Source organism: Dioscorea cayenensis, chromosome 6, assembly GCF_009730915.1.
Source record: "Dioscorea cayenensis subsp. rotundata cultivar TDr96_F1 chromosome 6, TDr96_F1_v2_PseudoChromosome.rev07_lg8_w22 25.fasta, whole genome shotgun sequence".
NCBI lineage: Eukaryota > Viridiplantae > Streptophyta > Magnoliopsida > Dioscoreales > Dioscoreaceae > Dioscorea > Dioscorea cayenensis.
Genome location: NC_052476.1, coordinates 20,967,796 through 20,982,335, shown reverse-complemented (window position 1 = coordinate 20,982,335; position 14,540 = coordinate 20,967,796). Strand labels below are relative to the sequence as shown.

Sequence of the window (14,540 nt, the reverse complement as noted above, 5' to 3'; positions counted from 1 at the left end):
ACACACATAGACATAAATATATAAATATATATATCCCCTTCTTTGTCTGTCCTTTTCTCTCCTCTAATCAATCGGTGATTTATCCACTTTTGTTAATATATATAGATACACACATATAAAACTTTCTACTATTATGTTTGATAAAAATTTAAAAATTCAAGAGGAGCTAATTTTGTTTAATCTCTATTAGACAATACAGAGCAAGAACACTTAATCTTGAACTGATAAGATTATATATATATATATATATATATATATTGCTACAAAGGGATTAATCAACAAACAAACTAATAGAAACTAGTTGTTGTCCTCATCAGCAACTGAAACCCTGCTCAACCTGCTGGGAGTCCTGGCATCTCTGCCACCGATTTTCCGACTGCCCGTCCGACGTTTGTTCAGCCCGAACAATGCCCGCTGTGCCACCGCGCCAGAGTGTTGATGATACGCTGTGTTTCCGGCTTTACTGCCGCTTTGAGCTGTTGCATCTATGATCCATGAGCCGGAGACGAATGTCGCCTGACTATTGTGAGCTTCCGAGGCATCCATAGCAACAGCTGTGCTCGAACTTTATGTCTTTTGTGACCTGGAGAATTGTGAATGGGTTCATATATAGAGCTTGTAAAAAGATGAGAGGAATCTGATGACCGAAAGAGAAGCTTTATTGTTTATCCAATGAGAAATACTTTGAATATCTTGGAAGATAAGAAAGGATGATGGACGGCAACCCTATCATCGAAGGCACCAGAAATACCTGGAGAATATGGGCTGAGGTCTTCTTCCTTATCATCAGAAAAATGGTACAATTGGAAAAGGCTTCCATGGTGGGAGAAGAATATCCTGTGAATTTAGACAAAGAAAACAATATCAAATTTATCGGTAAACATGGTTGGATACAATGAGTTTACCTTTATCTTTACCAAAAGAAATGAAGGCACTGGCCCAGGAGAGATTATGAGTGCCTTTGCTTTGACCTGTAGAAACAGAGTGGAGACTTAGCATAGGCTGGAAATCAAAGAATAATTCGACGGCTGGTTTGATTCCACATATACACACGAACTTTATAAAAAGAAAGTTTTTATATACGTATGATGATTGAATTGAACACAGTATAGTTTAACAAGACATTTTCAGTCAACCGTGTAATCGTTTCGTACAGTGTCAGAGTCTAGAGTCTAGATGCAAAAAAAAAGATAAGTCCAAAAGAGAAAAGGCGATGATATGTGGCTCTGGTAATTCATCGACTACAATTTGAAGTAAATTTGTTTCATGTGGAGAAATCCGGCGAAGAGGCACCAAAAAAGGATCTCCAGCAACACAAAAGCCAACATTTCCCCACTTTTTCGAATGGAATACAGTTTGCAGGAAAGATTCTGTAGCGTTAACCTGCACCGCAAATTTGGATTCCCTTCAAGATAGTTTTCATCAGATATTTTTGTGCATTGATGGAGAAAAGACAAAAATGGAACGAAACTTGTGAATTAGTGAAAGAGTGAGTTAAATGAGAAATTTTAAAGATAAACTAAGACAAAAATGCTCTACAGTATAAGATCGGAAATTTCAAACACATTACGATGCAAAGATGCATACCAGGTTGTTTGAAGGTGAGCGCCAATAGAAACCTTGCATAGCTGCTGGAAACAGTTCGCAAGCAGCCAAAGCATAGACAATGAGTGCATTCATGCCCATCCATTGAAGTAATATGAATGGCTTCCTAAAACCTTTAGAGTCAACCTGTTCAAAATAAAACAGACCTATGTTTACAGAAAAGAATTAAATTGCAAGTCTTAAATCAACAAAATGAAAATAAAGTGATTGTCTGGAATTTAATGTGATATTGGTGATATTTCTTCTACCTTCAAAAAATTCATTGATTTCTAGGAAAGTGACAGATTTGTCAGGCAAATGACATTTTCTTGATAGCAAAGTAAAGAGAAGTAACATTGGCCATAAACAGCATTAATAATGGTGGAAATTTCACACCAAATTCTCTGCAGTGAACATCACATCTCGTTTAAATACAAGATTATCAAAAAAACACAACCACCGCGGATTAGGAACTACCACAACAACAATTTTGTCCCTGGAACATATCAGTAACAAAAGATATCCAACCAATTAATGTCATATTGCGGACTGTTCCTGATAATATGATCTAATAGTGTTTTAACAGTTAGGAAGAATTGTGACAGAACCAGTTAATTATAGAATATAGTCAGATTAATTTGTAGCCTAGACAAAATAAAAATGGATCACCTAGATATATTTTCTTCAGGATGTAGACAGAAAAGAGATTTCAAACTCACAATGTAGTATATCAGAGTCAAAAGAAACCCAGATGCCCCGGTTGTAAGAAACATGTAGCTCAAGGTGTACAATGGTTTGCTAAAAGGCATACCTGAAATAAACAAACATATGATCAAGTTCACAAAGAAAATATAACCTAAGCTAAGAATAATATATAAATAGCTTTAGCAGTTATACCTAGGAACTGCACAATATATCCACATAAGAAAAATACCAAGGAATTCATTGACCACAATAGCAATCTCTGTGCATGACTCTGCATGAAAAAAAGACAAAAAAAGGTAGATATGAACACCTAAGGCAAGCTTAATCTTCCACCATTTTAATGCACAAAAGAATTTATACAGTAAATAGGACATAGTGAAAATAATATCATTCAATTTACTAAAGTGTACCTTATAGTGCACAATAAAGTGACCAAAATGCAATCCAGCAAAGCATGTTATGGAAGCCATCAATGAGCTGATTCATCAAAAGAAAAAAATTGAAAAAAATTAAAAAAACTCAGAATCAAGGTTTGAGAGAGCTATAGGGCATCACAAAAGTTAATATATTAGAGAAAATGTTAAACAAGGACATGTAAGGTGCCAAAGACAAACACAAGCATTAAGTAGACTCAATTTTGTTAACAATTTAAATGTTCAAACTAAATATATCAAACCGATCTTGAAAAATAAACTATTAACATGTCAACAGATTCAATGAAACTGGTTAACCTCAAAATACCCTCAGGATCAAATGGAGCAAGACACCATACTGGTGAATTTGGTGGAAGAGGCCCATAATCAGGAGAATTAATACTGCAGTCCTGTAACATGAAATAATATGTGAATGCTTGGCAATGTGTAATACACTGTTTCTTACCAAAAAAAGTAGTTGATACACCAGCACATAGATTTGTCTTAATGTTCTACAGCAATTAGATACCTTCGTCCTTCTATAGACAGGGCGCTGATAAAGATGTCTCTCACCAAGGAGAAGTCTGTCTATCAAACCTACAGCATTGCAAGGAGGCTCAAGGCTACCTCTCACTCCACATTGAACCTATCAATTATGCAAACATATCCATAAATAGAATAAAGATTGAAGAAAAATGGTCAACTGAGTAAAAAACACACACACACATGAATAACTACCAAGAATTGATAAGAAAGAAATACACAAGCCATTAAGAGATGACTCAAAACATAATTTCAATGCCAACATTCCACTCACAGTTTCAGCTCTGCAAGCCATTAAGAGATAACTCAAAACACAATTTCAATGCCAACATTCCACTCACAGTTTCAGCTCTGCCTCCATAACTCGGTATGGACAAGGTGGAATTAGTGCTTGGAAGTTCAAAAGTCCAGTTAGGAACATGGAGACCATAAACCAAGCCAACATACAAAGAAGATAGCAAGATGGCAACAACCCTTCAAAAAAGGAAGAAAGAAATGTTCATATTTGTAAAAAAATAAAATAAATAAAAAATGAGCAGCAAAATATTAACTAGAAGAAAAAAATTTAGATTAAGCATCGCCACACAACTTACCATTCAATACAGTATTTTTTCACAAACGACATTGGAGAATCCACAGAGATATTGCTCACGAGCCATATTTCCGACATTGCTGCTAAAAAATATCCAATGGATATTCTCTAAGATAAGTGAAATGACAATCAGATGAAGAAATTTCCTCACAAATAAACAACCATAATAGTGAATCTTTCTATCTTCCAATCAAAGCATGAAAGTGCATGCATTACCAGAAAAAAAATAAAATAAATAAATGAAGACATAGAGCGCAGAGCTAATTGAATAAAATTGAATAAAAAGTGAAGAATTATTCATCCAATTTTAATAAATAGGACACAAAAGAACTAACTAAACAATAGGCCACAAAAGCAACAGCAAATTAAGTGTTCAGAAACAGTATTACCTGCAGCACACCTAGCCATCGAATTCGATCTATATCAACTCCATAAGTCAAACTGTCACGACCATGAAAATAACCACCTAAAAGTACCAACTGTGGTTAAGTTTCCAAACTTCAGTTTACTCATATAGGAATAAAATCAGCAAAATTGTTAAACGAACCTTGCAATATTAAACCCAGAAGAAACAGCTTGACTGTCCTCACTATAACCTTATTCGTGGAAACCACTTTATTAGGAATTTTCTGAGTAGCATAACCAAATAATCCGGCAAAAATTAGAGTTTATTAGACAAGAATACATGACAAAGGTCGGATCTTTGCACTGAAAATAGCACCTTGCAGACAAGGGCGATGGAGACCCCAACGCCAAAGAGGAAGAAGGGCATCACAAAGTCCGCCAGCGTCACACCGAACCACGGCGAGTGGTTAATCACCGGGAACGCCCCGCCGGCATCATCCACAAGAATCATCAGCTGCGCCCAAAAAGATTAGCAAAAAGAATCCAAAAAGGATAGAATTTTGAAGCGATGGAGAGATCGTACAGCGACGGTGAGGCCACGGAAGACGTCGAGCGAGACGAGACGACGTCCAATAGGGTCGGGCTTCGCCGGAGCATCGGATTGAGTGGGGAGGATCTCTTCGACCTCGGAGTTGAGAAGTGGAGTCCGTTCCTCAGTGGCAACCTCGACGGAATCCATTTGCCTAAAGACTATCCACCGGAGATTTTTCTCGATCTTAACTAAATAAGGTCGTCTCTTTTTGCATATACATCCAAACTTGTTTTTCTAATTTCTATACACCCTCGAAAAACCGGACTTCCACATCAAGCCATCAACACCCATGCAAGAGTTTATACATACATGTACACAGTAACACAAACACATAAGCAACAGATGAAGGCTTTACCAACAACCAAATGATCTATTAGTATACAGGCCATCGATAGAGCTCTTCATCGAGTGATAAGAGTTCGATTCTCGACTGAAGACATATTTCTAGCTAGGAGATCTGAGCGGTAATTGAGTGTGGATGGTCTCAATGTCCATGTATACACAGGCTCCATTTCCACTTGCTCCACTGAAGTTTGTGCATGCCTCAATGATTTAAGCGGGCTCTTTGAGACTATTCTTTCTTTGTCAAAAGAGGCTTTGTTGATGATATTTAGTCATTTTTTTATTAAAAAAAATTAAAACAGATTTTATGTCATAAAATTAATTCTTTTAATAATGTGAACAAGACGACCACTCCCACATCCACTAAATCTTCAACTATATTTTAGAAATGAGTCAAACCTTTGATCTCCAACATGAGAAATAAATTCATCACGAGATTTTTCAAAAAGAATTAAGAAAAATTTATGTGTAATAAATTATTTTACATCTAAAAGGCCCTAATTCACATCACGCTAGTAGCAGCCTCATCTCTGTACAATAGAAATATAATAATACTTATAATGGGTAAATTTTTCGTGTAGTCACTGTGTTATAGCGGATTTCCACTTTGATCATCGTGTTTCAATTTGTTTCTTTTTGGTCATTTGTTATCGATTTGTTTTTACCGGTTGGTCATTTGGGGCTTTCCGGCCCAATTTGAATGACGTGGCCGCCGAAAATGCCACGTCACTATTTTTTTTACTATTTCTCTCATCTCATCTGGAGAGAGGATGCTGACTCGGCTAACATAACCCCAGCCAGGATGCTGACTCAGCTCATTTAATCCTAGTCAGCATCCACCTACTCTTCTCCTTTCCCATTCTATGCTAGGGTTCATCCTTCCAAACCGAGAGAGAAAAGGGAATTCGATCCGAGAGAGAGGAAGACATCCGATCCGAGAGAGGAAGGGGAGAGAGAGAGGAAGAAGAAGTCCTGAATTTCGGACGACTAAAGTTAGGGCTAACCGGCGGTAACCATAGTTGCTCATAATGCCGAACTGTTGGAATATAAGGGATGTGGAAGGCGCAGCACCAGAATATGGTAAGTTATATTCTTGTCCATTTTCAGTTTATTTTCTTTTCCATGTTAATTTACTTTTTCAATCTTTCTTGATTCGTACCATTTTGTCCTTATCTTAATCTGTAGTTCTTATTGGGACCCAGTTCTTATCCTCTCCTTAACCTGTAAAAACTAGCCCAAATAAGATGTATATTCAACTGAGTTTATTTCTTGATGAAATGTGAGGTTCCTTTATATACTCTTGATAGTTGTTCTTGTTTTGTTAATTGCTTGGTTGTGCTTTGTATAATAATTGAAATTATCTCTGTGGAGTACATAATTAACATGCTTTGGTGAAGTACATGATGAACACCATTAAATGCATCTAATATTATTGTTTGGATGTGTTTGTCTGGCTGTGTTTGTATGGCAAACTTGTATGTATTGTATGTATGATGTACTGATTGTAATTTATATGTGTTTTATTATTTCTTATAATAATTTCCATTGTTTTCATCCAGTGCCCTTTGCCGATTTTTTTACAATACAAATGTACTATGGGATGGATGATATTGCAAATTGGAGTGATTATAGGATGGCAGGTTTTGTAGATTTTTGTGATGCTGATTTCATATCTAGATTGGAGATTTTAGATATGGCTAGAGATTTAAAGATTCATGTAGATGGGTGCAGTTTATAGTGGATTGAGAGTAGTAGTCAAGTAGCAAGGTTGAAAGAAATAAAATCTGACTCAGATGTCATTCTGATGGCTTCAAGTGTGGGGCAGAATAGGATTGCAAGTGTTTATGTGAAGGTTGTTACGATGGATGGTCCCATTGGTCCGAACAAGTCAGGAAATGTTGCAAGTGTAGGCCATTCTGTGAAGGCAACAGAGGCTAATGTAGAAGATGAACTAGATGAAGTTGAGGAAGAGCTCATAGATGCTGGGGATGAAGATCTTGATGGTGGTGAAGAACATGTATACGGCAAAAGTTTGCAGGATGATGAATTGCAAGAGGAAGCTGGAGATGAAGATGACTAACATACCTCATCACTACCACAAGTAAGTCCACAAAATATATACCCAAATTTGACTTTGTTTCTATAATAAAAAAATACCTTATGGAGTTTGAGCATATATACCCGGAAATTCCAAGCTGCGAACATTATATGCAGAGGCCTCCAGCAAGTAGAAGCCAGACAGCTTCACCTAACATACAGGTAGTTGATTTCTGCATCAAAATTGTTTTGCAGCAGATTTATGATGAAAAATTGTTTCTATGACATTCTCAGGTAGGTCAAACCACTAATCAAACAATAACCATGAAAGCGAGTTGGAGGTGGAAGCATAAATGTGGGAAAAATTGCCCTCAAGGGGAGTGAAAAAAACAACTACATCCAAAGGGCAAGCAAGGAAGCAGTTACCTAGGAAAATATCTCCTCAGGTTATCTTCAGCACTCCTACAACAATTGGGACTCAGGCAGATGCACAAGTGCCACAGGTATCTTTTTTTAATACTTGAGGAGATATGCAACATATATTTGATGAAGCATTTATTTCTCTGAAAATTGCAGATAGGAGTAACTACTGAGCAAACCACCCCCGCAACAATAGTTGGAGATGGAAGCTTGGAGAGGAACATTTTGCCTACAGTGGGAAACCAACTCCTCTCCAAAAGCCAAGCGAGGAAGCATTTTCCAGCAAGACCAACACCAATCAACAATCAAGGGGTGGAGCAAAATTTAGAAGCCAAAAGCAAACCAACTCAAACTGGGAAAAAAAGGAAAGTTTGGCTTCCACCAGGGCTTGGAGGGAACAATGCATCTGGGAGACCATAAAGAACTGTAATAAAGATGGGTGCTCTGCTCTGCTGCATGTGCTTGTTTTTAAATTTTTGCAGGGACCAGCATAGTGGTCTCGGGGAACTGTCAGCTGTGTTTTGTGGTTGTCAAAATGGTATTAAAAAAATACAGCTCTACTACATGTGCTTCTTTTAAAATTTTGCAGGAACCAATATAGTGGCCTCGAGGAACTGTCAGCTTTGTTTTGTGGTTGTAAAAATGGTATTCAAAAACTACTGACGAGTGTTTTTGTGTGTTTTTAAATTTTTGTCTTTGGAATTACGCTAATAATTGTATTCGACCAATTTTTGTCTTGGAATTCTAGTGACAATTGTATTCAGCCAATTTTGTACTGGAATTCCTAGGAATCAATTGTATATTTATTTTGATTGTATAAAGACAATTGTATTCATCTGATGTTCTATTCTACATTCCCAGGATTCATTCTTATTAATTTTTATTCAGTTTTTGACCTCAATTATGTAGAAAAACTAAAAACAGAAAAGTTAATGTTCTCTTGTATATGCTGACAATCGTATTCAGCCAATTTTGTACTAGAATTCCCAGGAATCAATTGTATATTTATTTTGATTGTATAAAGATAATTGTATTCAGCTGATGTTCTATTCTACATTCCCAGGATTCATTCTTATTAATTTTTATTCAGTTTTTGACCTCAATTCTGTAGAAAAACTGAAAACAGAAAAGTTAATGTTTTGTTGTATATGCTAACAATTATATTCAGCCTATTTTGTACTGGAATTCCCATGAATCAATTGTATATATATTTTGATTGTATGAAGACAATTGTATTCTTATTAATTTTTATTCAGATTATGACTTCAATTCTGCAGGAAAACTATAAACAAACAAGTTATTTCTCATCTGAGATATATTGCAAAATACTAAATCCCTTCACAAGTTATTGCTCATCTGAGATGTCCTGCAAAATACTAAACCAATTGACAAGTCTCAGATGACTTTGTGAGTAAGAATCAATCCATTTAATTGCATAAATGAAATCAATACAACCACTAAGAATCTTTTCTCAATGACTGCCAAAGCTCGATAATTAAAACAACCATTTGCCATTCCAGAAAAAATTATTTACATGAGAAGTGAACCATTTGCCAGTCCACAAAAAAATAGTTACATGAAAATTATAAACAAAAAAAAAAAAAAGAAATTCAGGCACATGAACAAATTTCTACACTATCCTCGGCTTCCCGATTGAGGTTGTACACTCTACTCAGCTACCACGAAAACATGTGGTTCCTCTCCTCGCTTCAGCGCTGATGGAGAAACCGCGTGGTTCCTCTCTCGGATCGGATGTCTTCCTCTCTCTCTCGGATCGAATTCCCCTTTCTCTCTCAGTTTGGAAGGATGAACCCTAGCATAGAATGGGAAAGGAGAAGAGTAGGTGGATGCTGACTAGAATTAAATGAGCTGCGTCAGCATCCTGGCTAGGGTTATGTTAACCGAGTCAGCATCCTCTCTCCAGATGGGATGAGAGAAATATTAAAAAAATAGTGACGTGGCATTTCCGGTGGCCACATCATTCAAATTAGGCCGGAAAGCCCCAAGTGACTAACCGGTGAAAACAAATCGATAACTAATGACAAAAACAAATTGAAACACGATGATCAAAGTGGAAATCCGCCATAACACAGTGACTACATGAAAAATTTACCCTACTTATAACACAGAAAAACAGTGTTTCAGTCTCTCTCAGATGTACAAAATAATAATGAATGAGACAACAAAATAATTACATGTGTTTATGATATAAAACCTAAAATAATACGTATTTCTAAATGTGGAACAATCAATTGTATGACGACATATGACTATATGAGTCAATTGGAAGTTGGACCTGTTGAACAGAAGGGAAAAGTACATCTGAACTTAACTTTGCAGGATGGTAGTATAATCTACAATAAGCACATTTGCAGCGTTTGGAATCTGATATGATTGAGGTAGCTATGATTGATGCTTTATTGACAAAATCCTGGATAGGAGAAACAAAATATATCAGTTTTGCTGAGAGTTTGAGATGATATTAAGCTCAGATTAGAAGCATTTCTAATGTGTATTGCCCATTTACACAAACAGCCTTCAAAGGAAAAGTAAATAATGTTGTTTTGAGTTGAGAAACTAGAGATGGTGAGTATATGATAATTATACCAAAGCAAGAACCAACTTTTTGCGGAAAACATGTTGAAAATACAAATTAGATAAGGGTATTACTTTTTGAATTTCCTTCTCTTGAAATTTTCCTATTTGTAAAATGGTGAAAAATCTAAGGATAGATCAAATATAAAAACAGACAAAAATATAGTCTTGGTTATCACTAAACATCTATAGAGCAAGAGAAATCGAATACCTATTAGGTATGTACAGTATTTTGTTCACCTCCCAATGCTTTCTGAGGAAATGATACCAAAAGTTTCTGGTGGAAAATCTGAATGAGAGAGTAAAACAACAGTCAGGAAAGTGTAATCAATAGTTAAACATATGGAGAAAAACAATGTGAAGACCTCTTCAAAATGATCCAATTCCGGATTCAGTTCTGACTGAATGAGTGTTACTGGTGGCAGATCACCAGCAACAGATAATCCATCATTTACTCCACTGAGTACCTATTAATGTTAAGCAGAAAAACTACTGAAAAGACTGCTCGCAGAAAAATAAGTACCACAGAAAAATGGACAAATGTACATCCACATAACCGTAGATGAATTACTTGAATAGAGAACTGAAATAATCAAGAATGGAATTGCCTTGAGTCAGGCATACCCATAACAATACATACCACATTGAAACCTTCTGGTGAATGGAAGACTTCCAGTTCCTTAAAAGCCATAAATTGGCATTTTTGAAGGACAAGAGCAATTCGTATGATCACACAAAGAACTCTAAACTTATGTCTCATCTGGAAATAAGCAAGCAATGGTCATCAGTATATCTTAATTGGTTATCTGTACAGAGGCTGTTAGAGAAGCGAGCCAGCAACCGTTAAGATGGAAAAATGCATAAATGAATCATAATGTACTCTAATTAACTGAAGGAGAGTGTACATCTGAAGTTCACACACCAAAAAGAGAAGAAACATAGTATTTGCACTTTTGATTTTTTAAATGTCATAGCTCATCAATTGTGGTATAACCAAGATGAAGGACGCATTATTGAGAAAGGACCATGATAACATTCAAGAAAATACAGTCATTGAATAATTGAGTTTGAATATATATCACCTCTAAAAAAATATTATAGCAAACAAAAAATATATAAACAGAAGTTGAGAGAGCAAAAGAATGAAAAAGGCAAAAAAGAGGTACCTCTGCATGAAGTTCTTTTACTGAATCATGTTCCTTTCTTGGGAATTTTTTCCTGTGATATCTTGCAAGCAGGGCAATAAGCTACAAGTATACAGGGGAAAAGTGTCAACAATTAGCTGTTGCTCATTCAATTATTAGCATAAAGGAAATAAAACCATAAGCAATAATGTACCTTGATCTCTTCTGAGCTATAACCGGGAAGATGTCCGCAATTCTGTACAGCACATTACAATTCTTTTAGAAACACATGCTTCACACATAATATGTAGATATCTTTTTGATATGCATACTTCCGATGATCAAGGCATACACAGTCAAGTTCAAAGACCCATATAACATTATAATACTTGTGCGACAGCAACCACATCTGGACTACCAAAAATTTGGTTAAGTAATTGAACTAGATGAACATATTTCAATAAAGTACATGCCTAATGAAGGCTGTGTTACAAACAAGACATGCCACAGGAAGTAGTTTGGCAGGTTCATGCAATAGCTCCATTATGTCAAGAAAGAGGAAATTGAATGTGTACCTTGATAATACAGTAAGAGTGTTTATGATAACCCTTCTTTCCAATCACTTTTCCGATATTACAAAGCAATAAGGCAGCCTCAAGGCACTCAAATTCCTTCTCATCAAAAGAAATTGGAGCTCCGCTGATGCCAACAAGATCATAACATTTCTTGAGTCCGTAGAAAATGTCCTGCATAAGAATGAAGTCACAAACAAAATCATATTCCATGGAGATACCAAATCAGCCAAAAAAGAATGGAGAAACTTAGAAAATTCACAACATCCAAACAACACAAGATACTGAAATTTAAAACCAAGCAATAACTGATACCTTTGCAACTCCAACACGTTGAAAAGCAGACTTCATCCTGTTGCCTCCATCAAACCTTGCAGCAAGTGAAACCACAGATCTCCATCTTGCATTAGCACTCCAGTCATAATCCACATTCTCCTTTGCGATCATCTCTACAATAACTCCTTCCACCAATCCATACTCTGAAATCTCCATCTCTTTGATACCTAAAGCATCAAATATCTCTAGCAACAACACCGCACCAGCAAAAATAACTCCCGCTCTCCTCCTCGAAAACCCAAAAGCTCTCACCTTTTCTTCCTCCCCTATTCCTAACTTCTCTACCATAGACCCCAACTCATCCCTGCTAAACCCCCACTCCGTTCTAAACTCCCCCTTTATCAAATCACGAGCAATTGCCCTTCCAATCCATCGAACAGTCCCCGAAGACCCAATAACCATCTCAATTCTCCCAAGTTCCCTGCTCTTCTCCGCAAAATCCGATTTCCCAATCACTTCTCTCACAAAGCTTCTCAACCCAATCAAATCCCCCTTCTTCACAAAATTCTCAGTCAGAGAAAGATGCCCTAGCTCCAAAGAAGTCGCGAACAAAACCCTACCCTGCTTTCCAATCAAGAGCTCGGTCGAACCCCCACCGATATCCACAAGAAGAACCAACCTTTCATAGACGGGGAGAAACTGGAGGACACCGAGATAGGTCAATCTCGCTTCCTCCTCACCAGAGATGACGTGAACTCTGAGCCCTAGCTCAGCGGTGATTGCGGCAACGAGCTCGGATCGATTGGGGGAGTCACGGAAGGCAGCAGTGGCGACGAGTCTTAGGGACTGAACCGGGTGAGGCTTGAGAGCTAGGGTTAGGGTTTTGAGGGCGGATATAGCGTGGATCTGGGTTTCTTCGGAGAAGGGAGCGCCGCGGAGGAGAGGGAGAGGTTCTTTGAGGCGGATCACGGGGAGGAGGCGGCCAGAGGGGAGGGAACGGGCGAGGAGGAGCTTGAAGGAGTTGGATCCCATGTCGATCGCAGCGACGAGGCGCTCCGGCGGCGCATCCATCGCCGGCGAGGAGGAGGTGGTCAACGCCGGCGGGAAAAAAGCGCGGGAAGTCTAGTGAAGAAGAAGATAGTTTTTTTTGGTGTGTTGGTTTGAAAGGGACGTGGATAAGGATTGGAGGGAGCGTGTGTATTTCACGTGAGTAGCACGTGCGGATAAGTCCATTTTTTCTCTAATTATTATTATTATTTTTATTTTGGGATTTTTTTAAAAAATTAAGAAAATTGGATTTATGATATGAGACTGAATTTTTGAGGTTTTTTTCTATATAAAAAAATATTTTTCCCTTTTTTTTTGTTTTCTGGTTTTTATATATGAAACAAACGGTTGAATAGATGTTTATATTAAATTAAAAAAATGAGATTGTGCCAAGTTTGGAAATTTAAAAAAAAATATTTTTTTAAAAGATAATGATTTAAAATATTATATTATTTTGTATTTCACTAGTACCATATATAAATTGATGTAATTTTTGAGAATGATGTCAAGTTTCAATTCTTTGATCTAAAAGAACTAACCGGAAATAATTCATGTAATCAAAATTTCTTAAATTGTTCAAAGTTTCTTAATCATACATGTTAAACTAAAATTATATATAATTAACTCATTATCATAAATTAATATAAATTTTTTTAGTTAATAGTGATAAATGAAAGCTCTCATTCCAGTTACCACCTAACATTGTTTTTATGTGCATTGAGAAAAATGTTAAAGTTAAAAAAATAAATAATGAGTTGTGAAAATATGAAAAATTATAAAAAAACAAAATTGATAAAAAAATTATAAATTTATAGGGATTTTTTCTTTAATAAATGCAGACAAATACACGAAAGTTGAACACCTGTATCTTTTATTTATGTAAAACTGTGACATTCAAAGTTATTTTCTCAATATAATGAACACCCTATTCAAGGAATTTAATGGTAATAGACTAAATGATGATTGACTGGTTTACAGGGATTATGAAACAAAATAAATTATTTGCATTTTCGTCAAATGAAACACATAAAATTTATAATAATAATAAAAAAAAACTACATTAAAACCACTTATACCCTGCAAGAATAAGCCAACAAACACAATGAGGAGGCATAATCATTAATGGATTATTTGTGTTCCTAACATCCACATACTCATGATGTTTCTCTTTTTTTAAGTGTTTTGTCCTTTTGAGTTGGCATGAGACTTAATAATACATCCAAGATCCACAAAAATTATTATTATTATTATTGCTGTTGTTTTTAGTTTTGAACTATTTTTAACTTATTTTATTTTTATTAGAGGCAAAGGTAGCACATAAAAGAAAATTAAATATATTTATTAGAACAATTT

General features: G+C 36.1%; 2 protein-coding genes across 5 annotated transcripts; both read right to left on the bottom strand.

The window, feature by feature from the left end:
* Nucleotides 1–155: 155 nt before the first annotated feature.
* LOC120263586 (heparan-alpha-glucosaminide N-acetyltransferase-like) lies at nt 156–4,976 on the bottom strand. Of its 4 annotated transcripts, none has more exons than XM_039271545.1 (15): nt 4,766–4,976; nt 4,559–4,696; nt 4,385–4,466; nt 4,227–4,303; nt 3,839–3,945; nt 3,587–3,719; nt 3,232–3,348; nt 3,021–3,112; nt 2,700–2,766; nt 2,482–2,560; nt 2,304–2,395; nt 1,588–1,731; nt 906–971; nt 752–837; nt 156–583 (listed from the first exon to the last, which is right to left on the bottom strand). In XM_039271545.1, exons 1-14 carry the CDS (start codon nt 4,919–4,921, stop codon nt 787–789), a joined length of 1,401 nt encoding a protein of 466 aa, XP_039127479.1. In that variant the 5' UTR covers nt 4,922–4,976; the 3' UTR covers nt 156–583; nt 752–786. The 4 variants fall into 4 exon arrangements, 3 of the variants coding, with proteins under 3 accessions (XP_039127479.1, XP_039127481.1, XP_039127482.1); XM_039271547.1 differs by having other exon boundaries at nt 918–971; XR_005537111.1 differs by having other exon boundaries at nt 752–971.
* A 4,694-nt stretch (nt 4,977–9,670) lies between these two features.
* On the bottom strand, nt 9,671–13,288 carry LOC120263825 (putative exopolyphosphatase). The gene is made up of 8 exons (XM_039271802.1): nt 12,180–13,288; nt 11,868–12,038; nt 11,507–11,548; nt 11,335–11,415; nt 10,809–10,928; nt 10,534–10,635; nt 10,380–10,457; nt 9,671–10,004 (listed from the first exon to the last, which is right to left on the bottom strand). Exons 1-7 carry the CDS (start codon nt 13,209–13,211, stop codon nt 10,383–10,385), a joined length of 1,623 nt encoding a protein of 540 aa, XP_039127736.1. The 5' UTR covers nt 13,212–13,288; the 3' UTR covers nt 9,671–10,004; nt 10,380–10,382.
* Between the last annotated feature and the right edge of the window lie 1,252 nt (nt 13,289–14,540).

What these genes read in the sequence shown, in the direction of transcription:
- LOC120263586 (XM_039271545.1), bottom strand. Translation starts at nt 4,921, where the DNA reads ATGGATTCCGTCGAGGTTGCCACTGAGGAACGGACTCCACTTCTCAAC. An exon ending in ACTTTATTGTGCACTATAAG is followed by an intron (nt 2,561 to 2,699) that starts GTACACTTTAGT and finishes TTTTTCATGCAG; the next exon opens with AGTCATGCACAGAGATTGCT. An exon ending in GCTCACCTTCAAACAACCTG is followed by an intron (nt 972 to 1,587) that starts GTATGCATCTTT and finishes CTGTTTCTACAG; the next exon opens with GTCAAAGCAAAGGCACTCAT.
- LOC120263825 (XM_039271802.1), bottom strand. Translation starts at nt 13,211, where the DNA reads ATGGATGCGCCGCCGGAGCGCCTCGTCGCTGCGATCGACATGGGATCC. An exon ending in ACTCTTACTGTATTATCAAG is followed by an intron (nt 11,549 to 11,867) that starts GTACACATTCAA and finishes TGTGCTGTACAG; the next exon opens with AATTGCGGACATCTTCCCGG. An exon ending in ATAGCTCAGAAGAGATCAAG is followed by an intron (nt 11,416 to 11,506) that starts GTACATTATTGC and finishes GTATACTTGTAG; the next exon opens with CTTATTGCCCTGCTTGCAAG.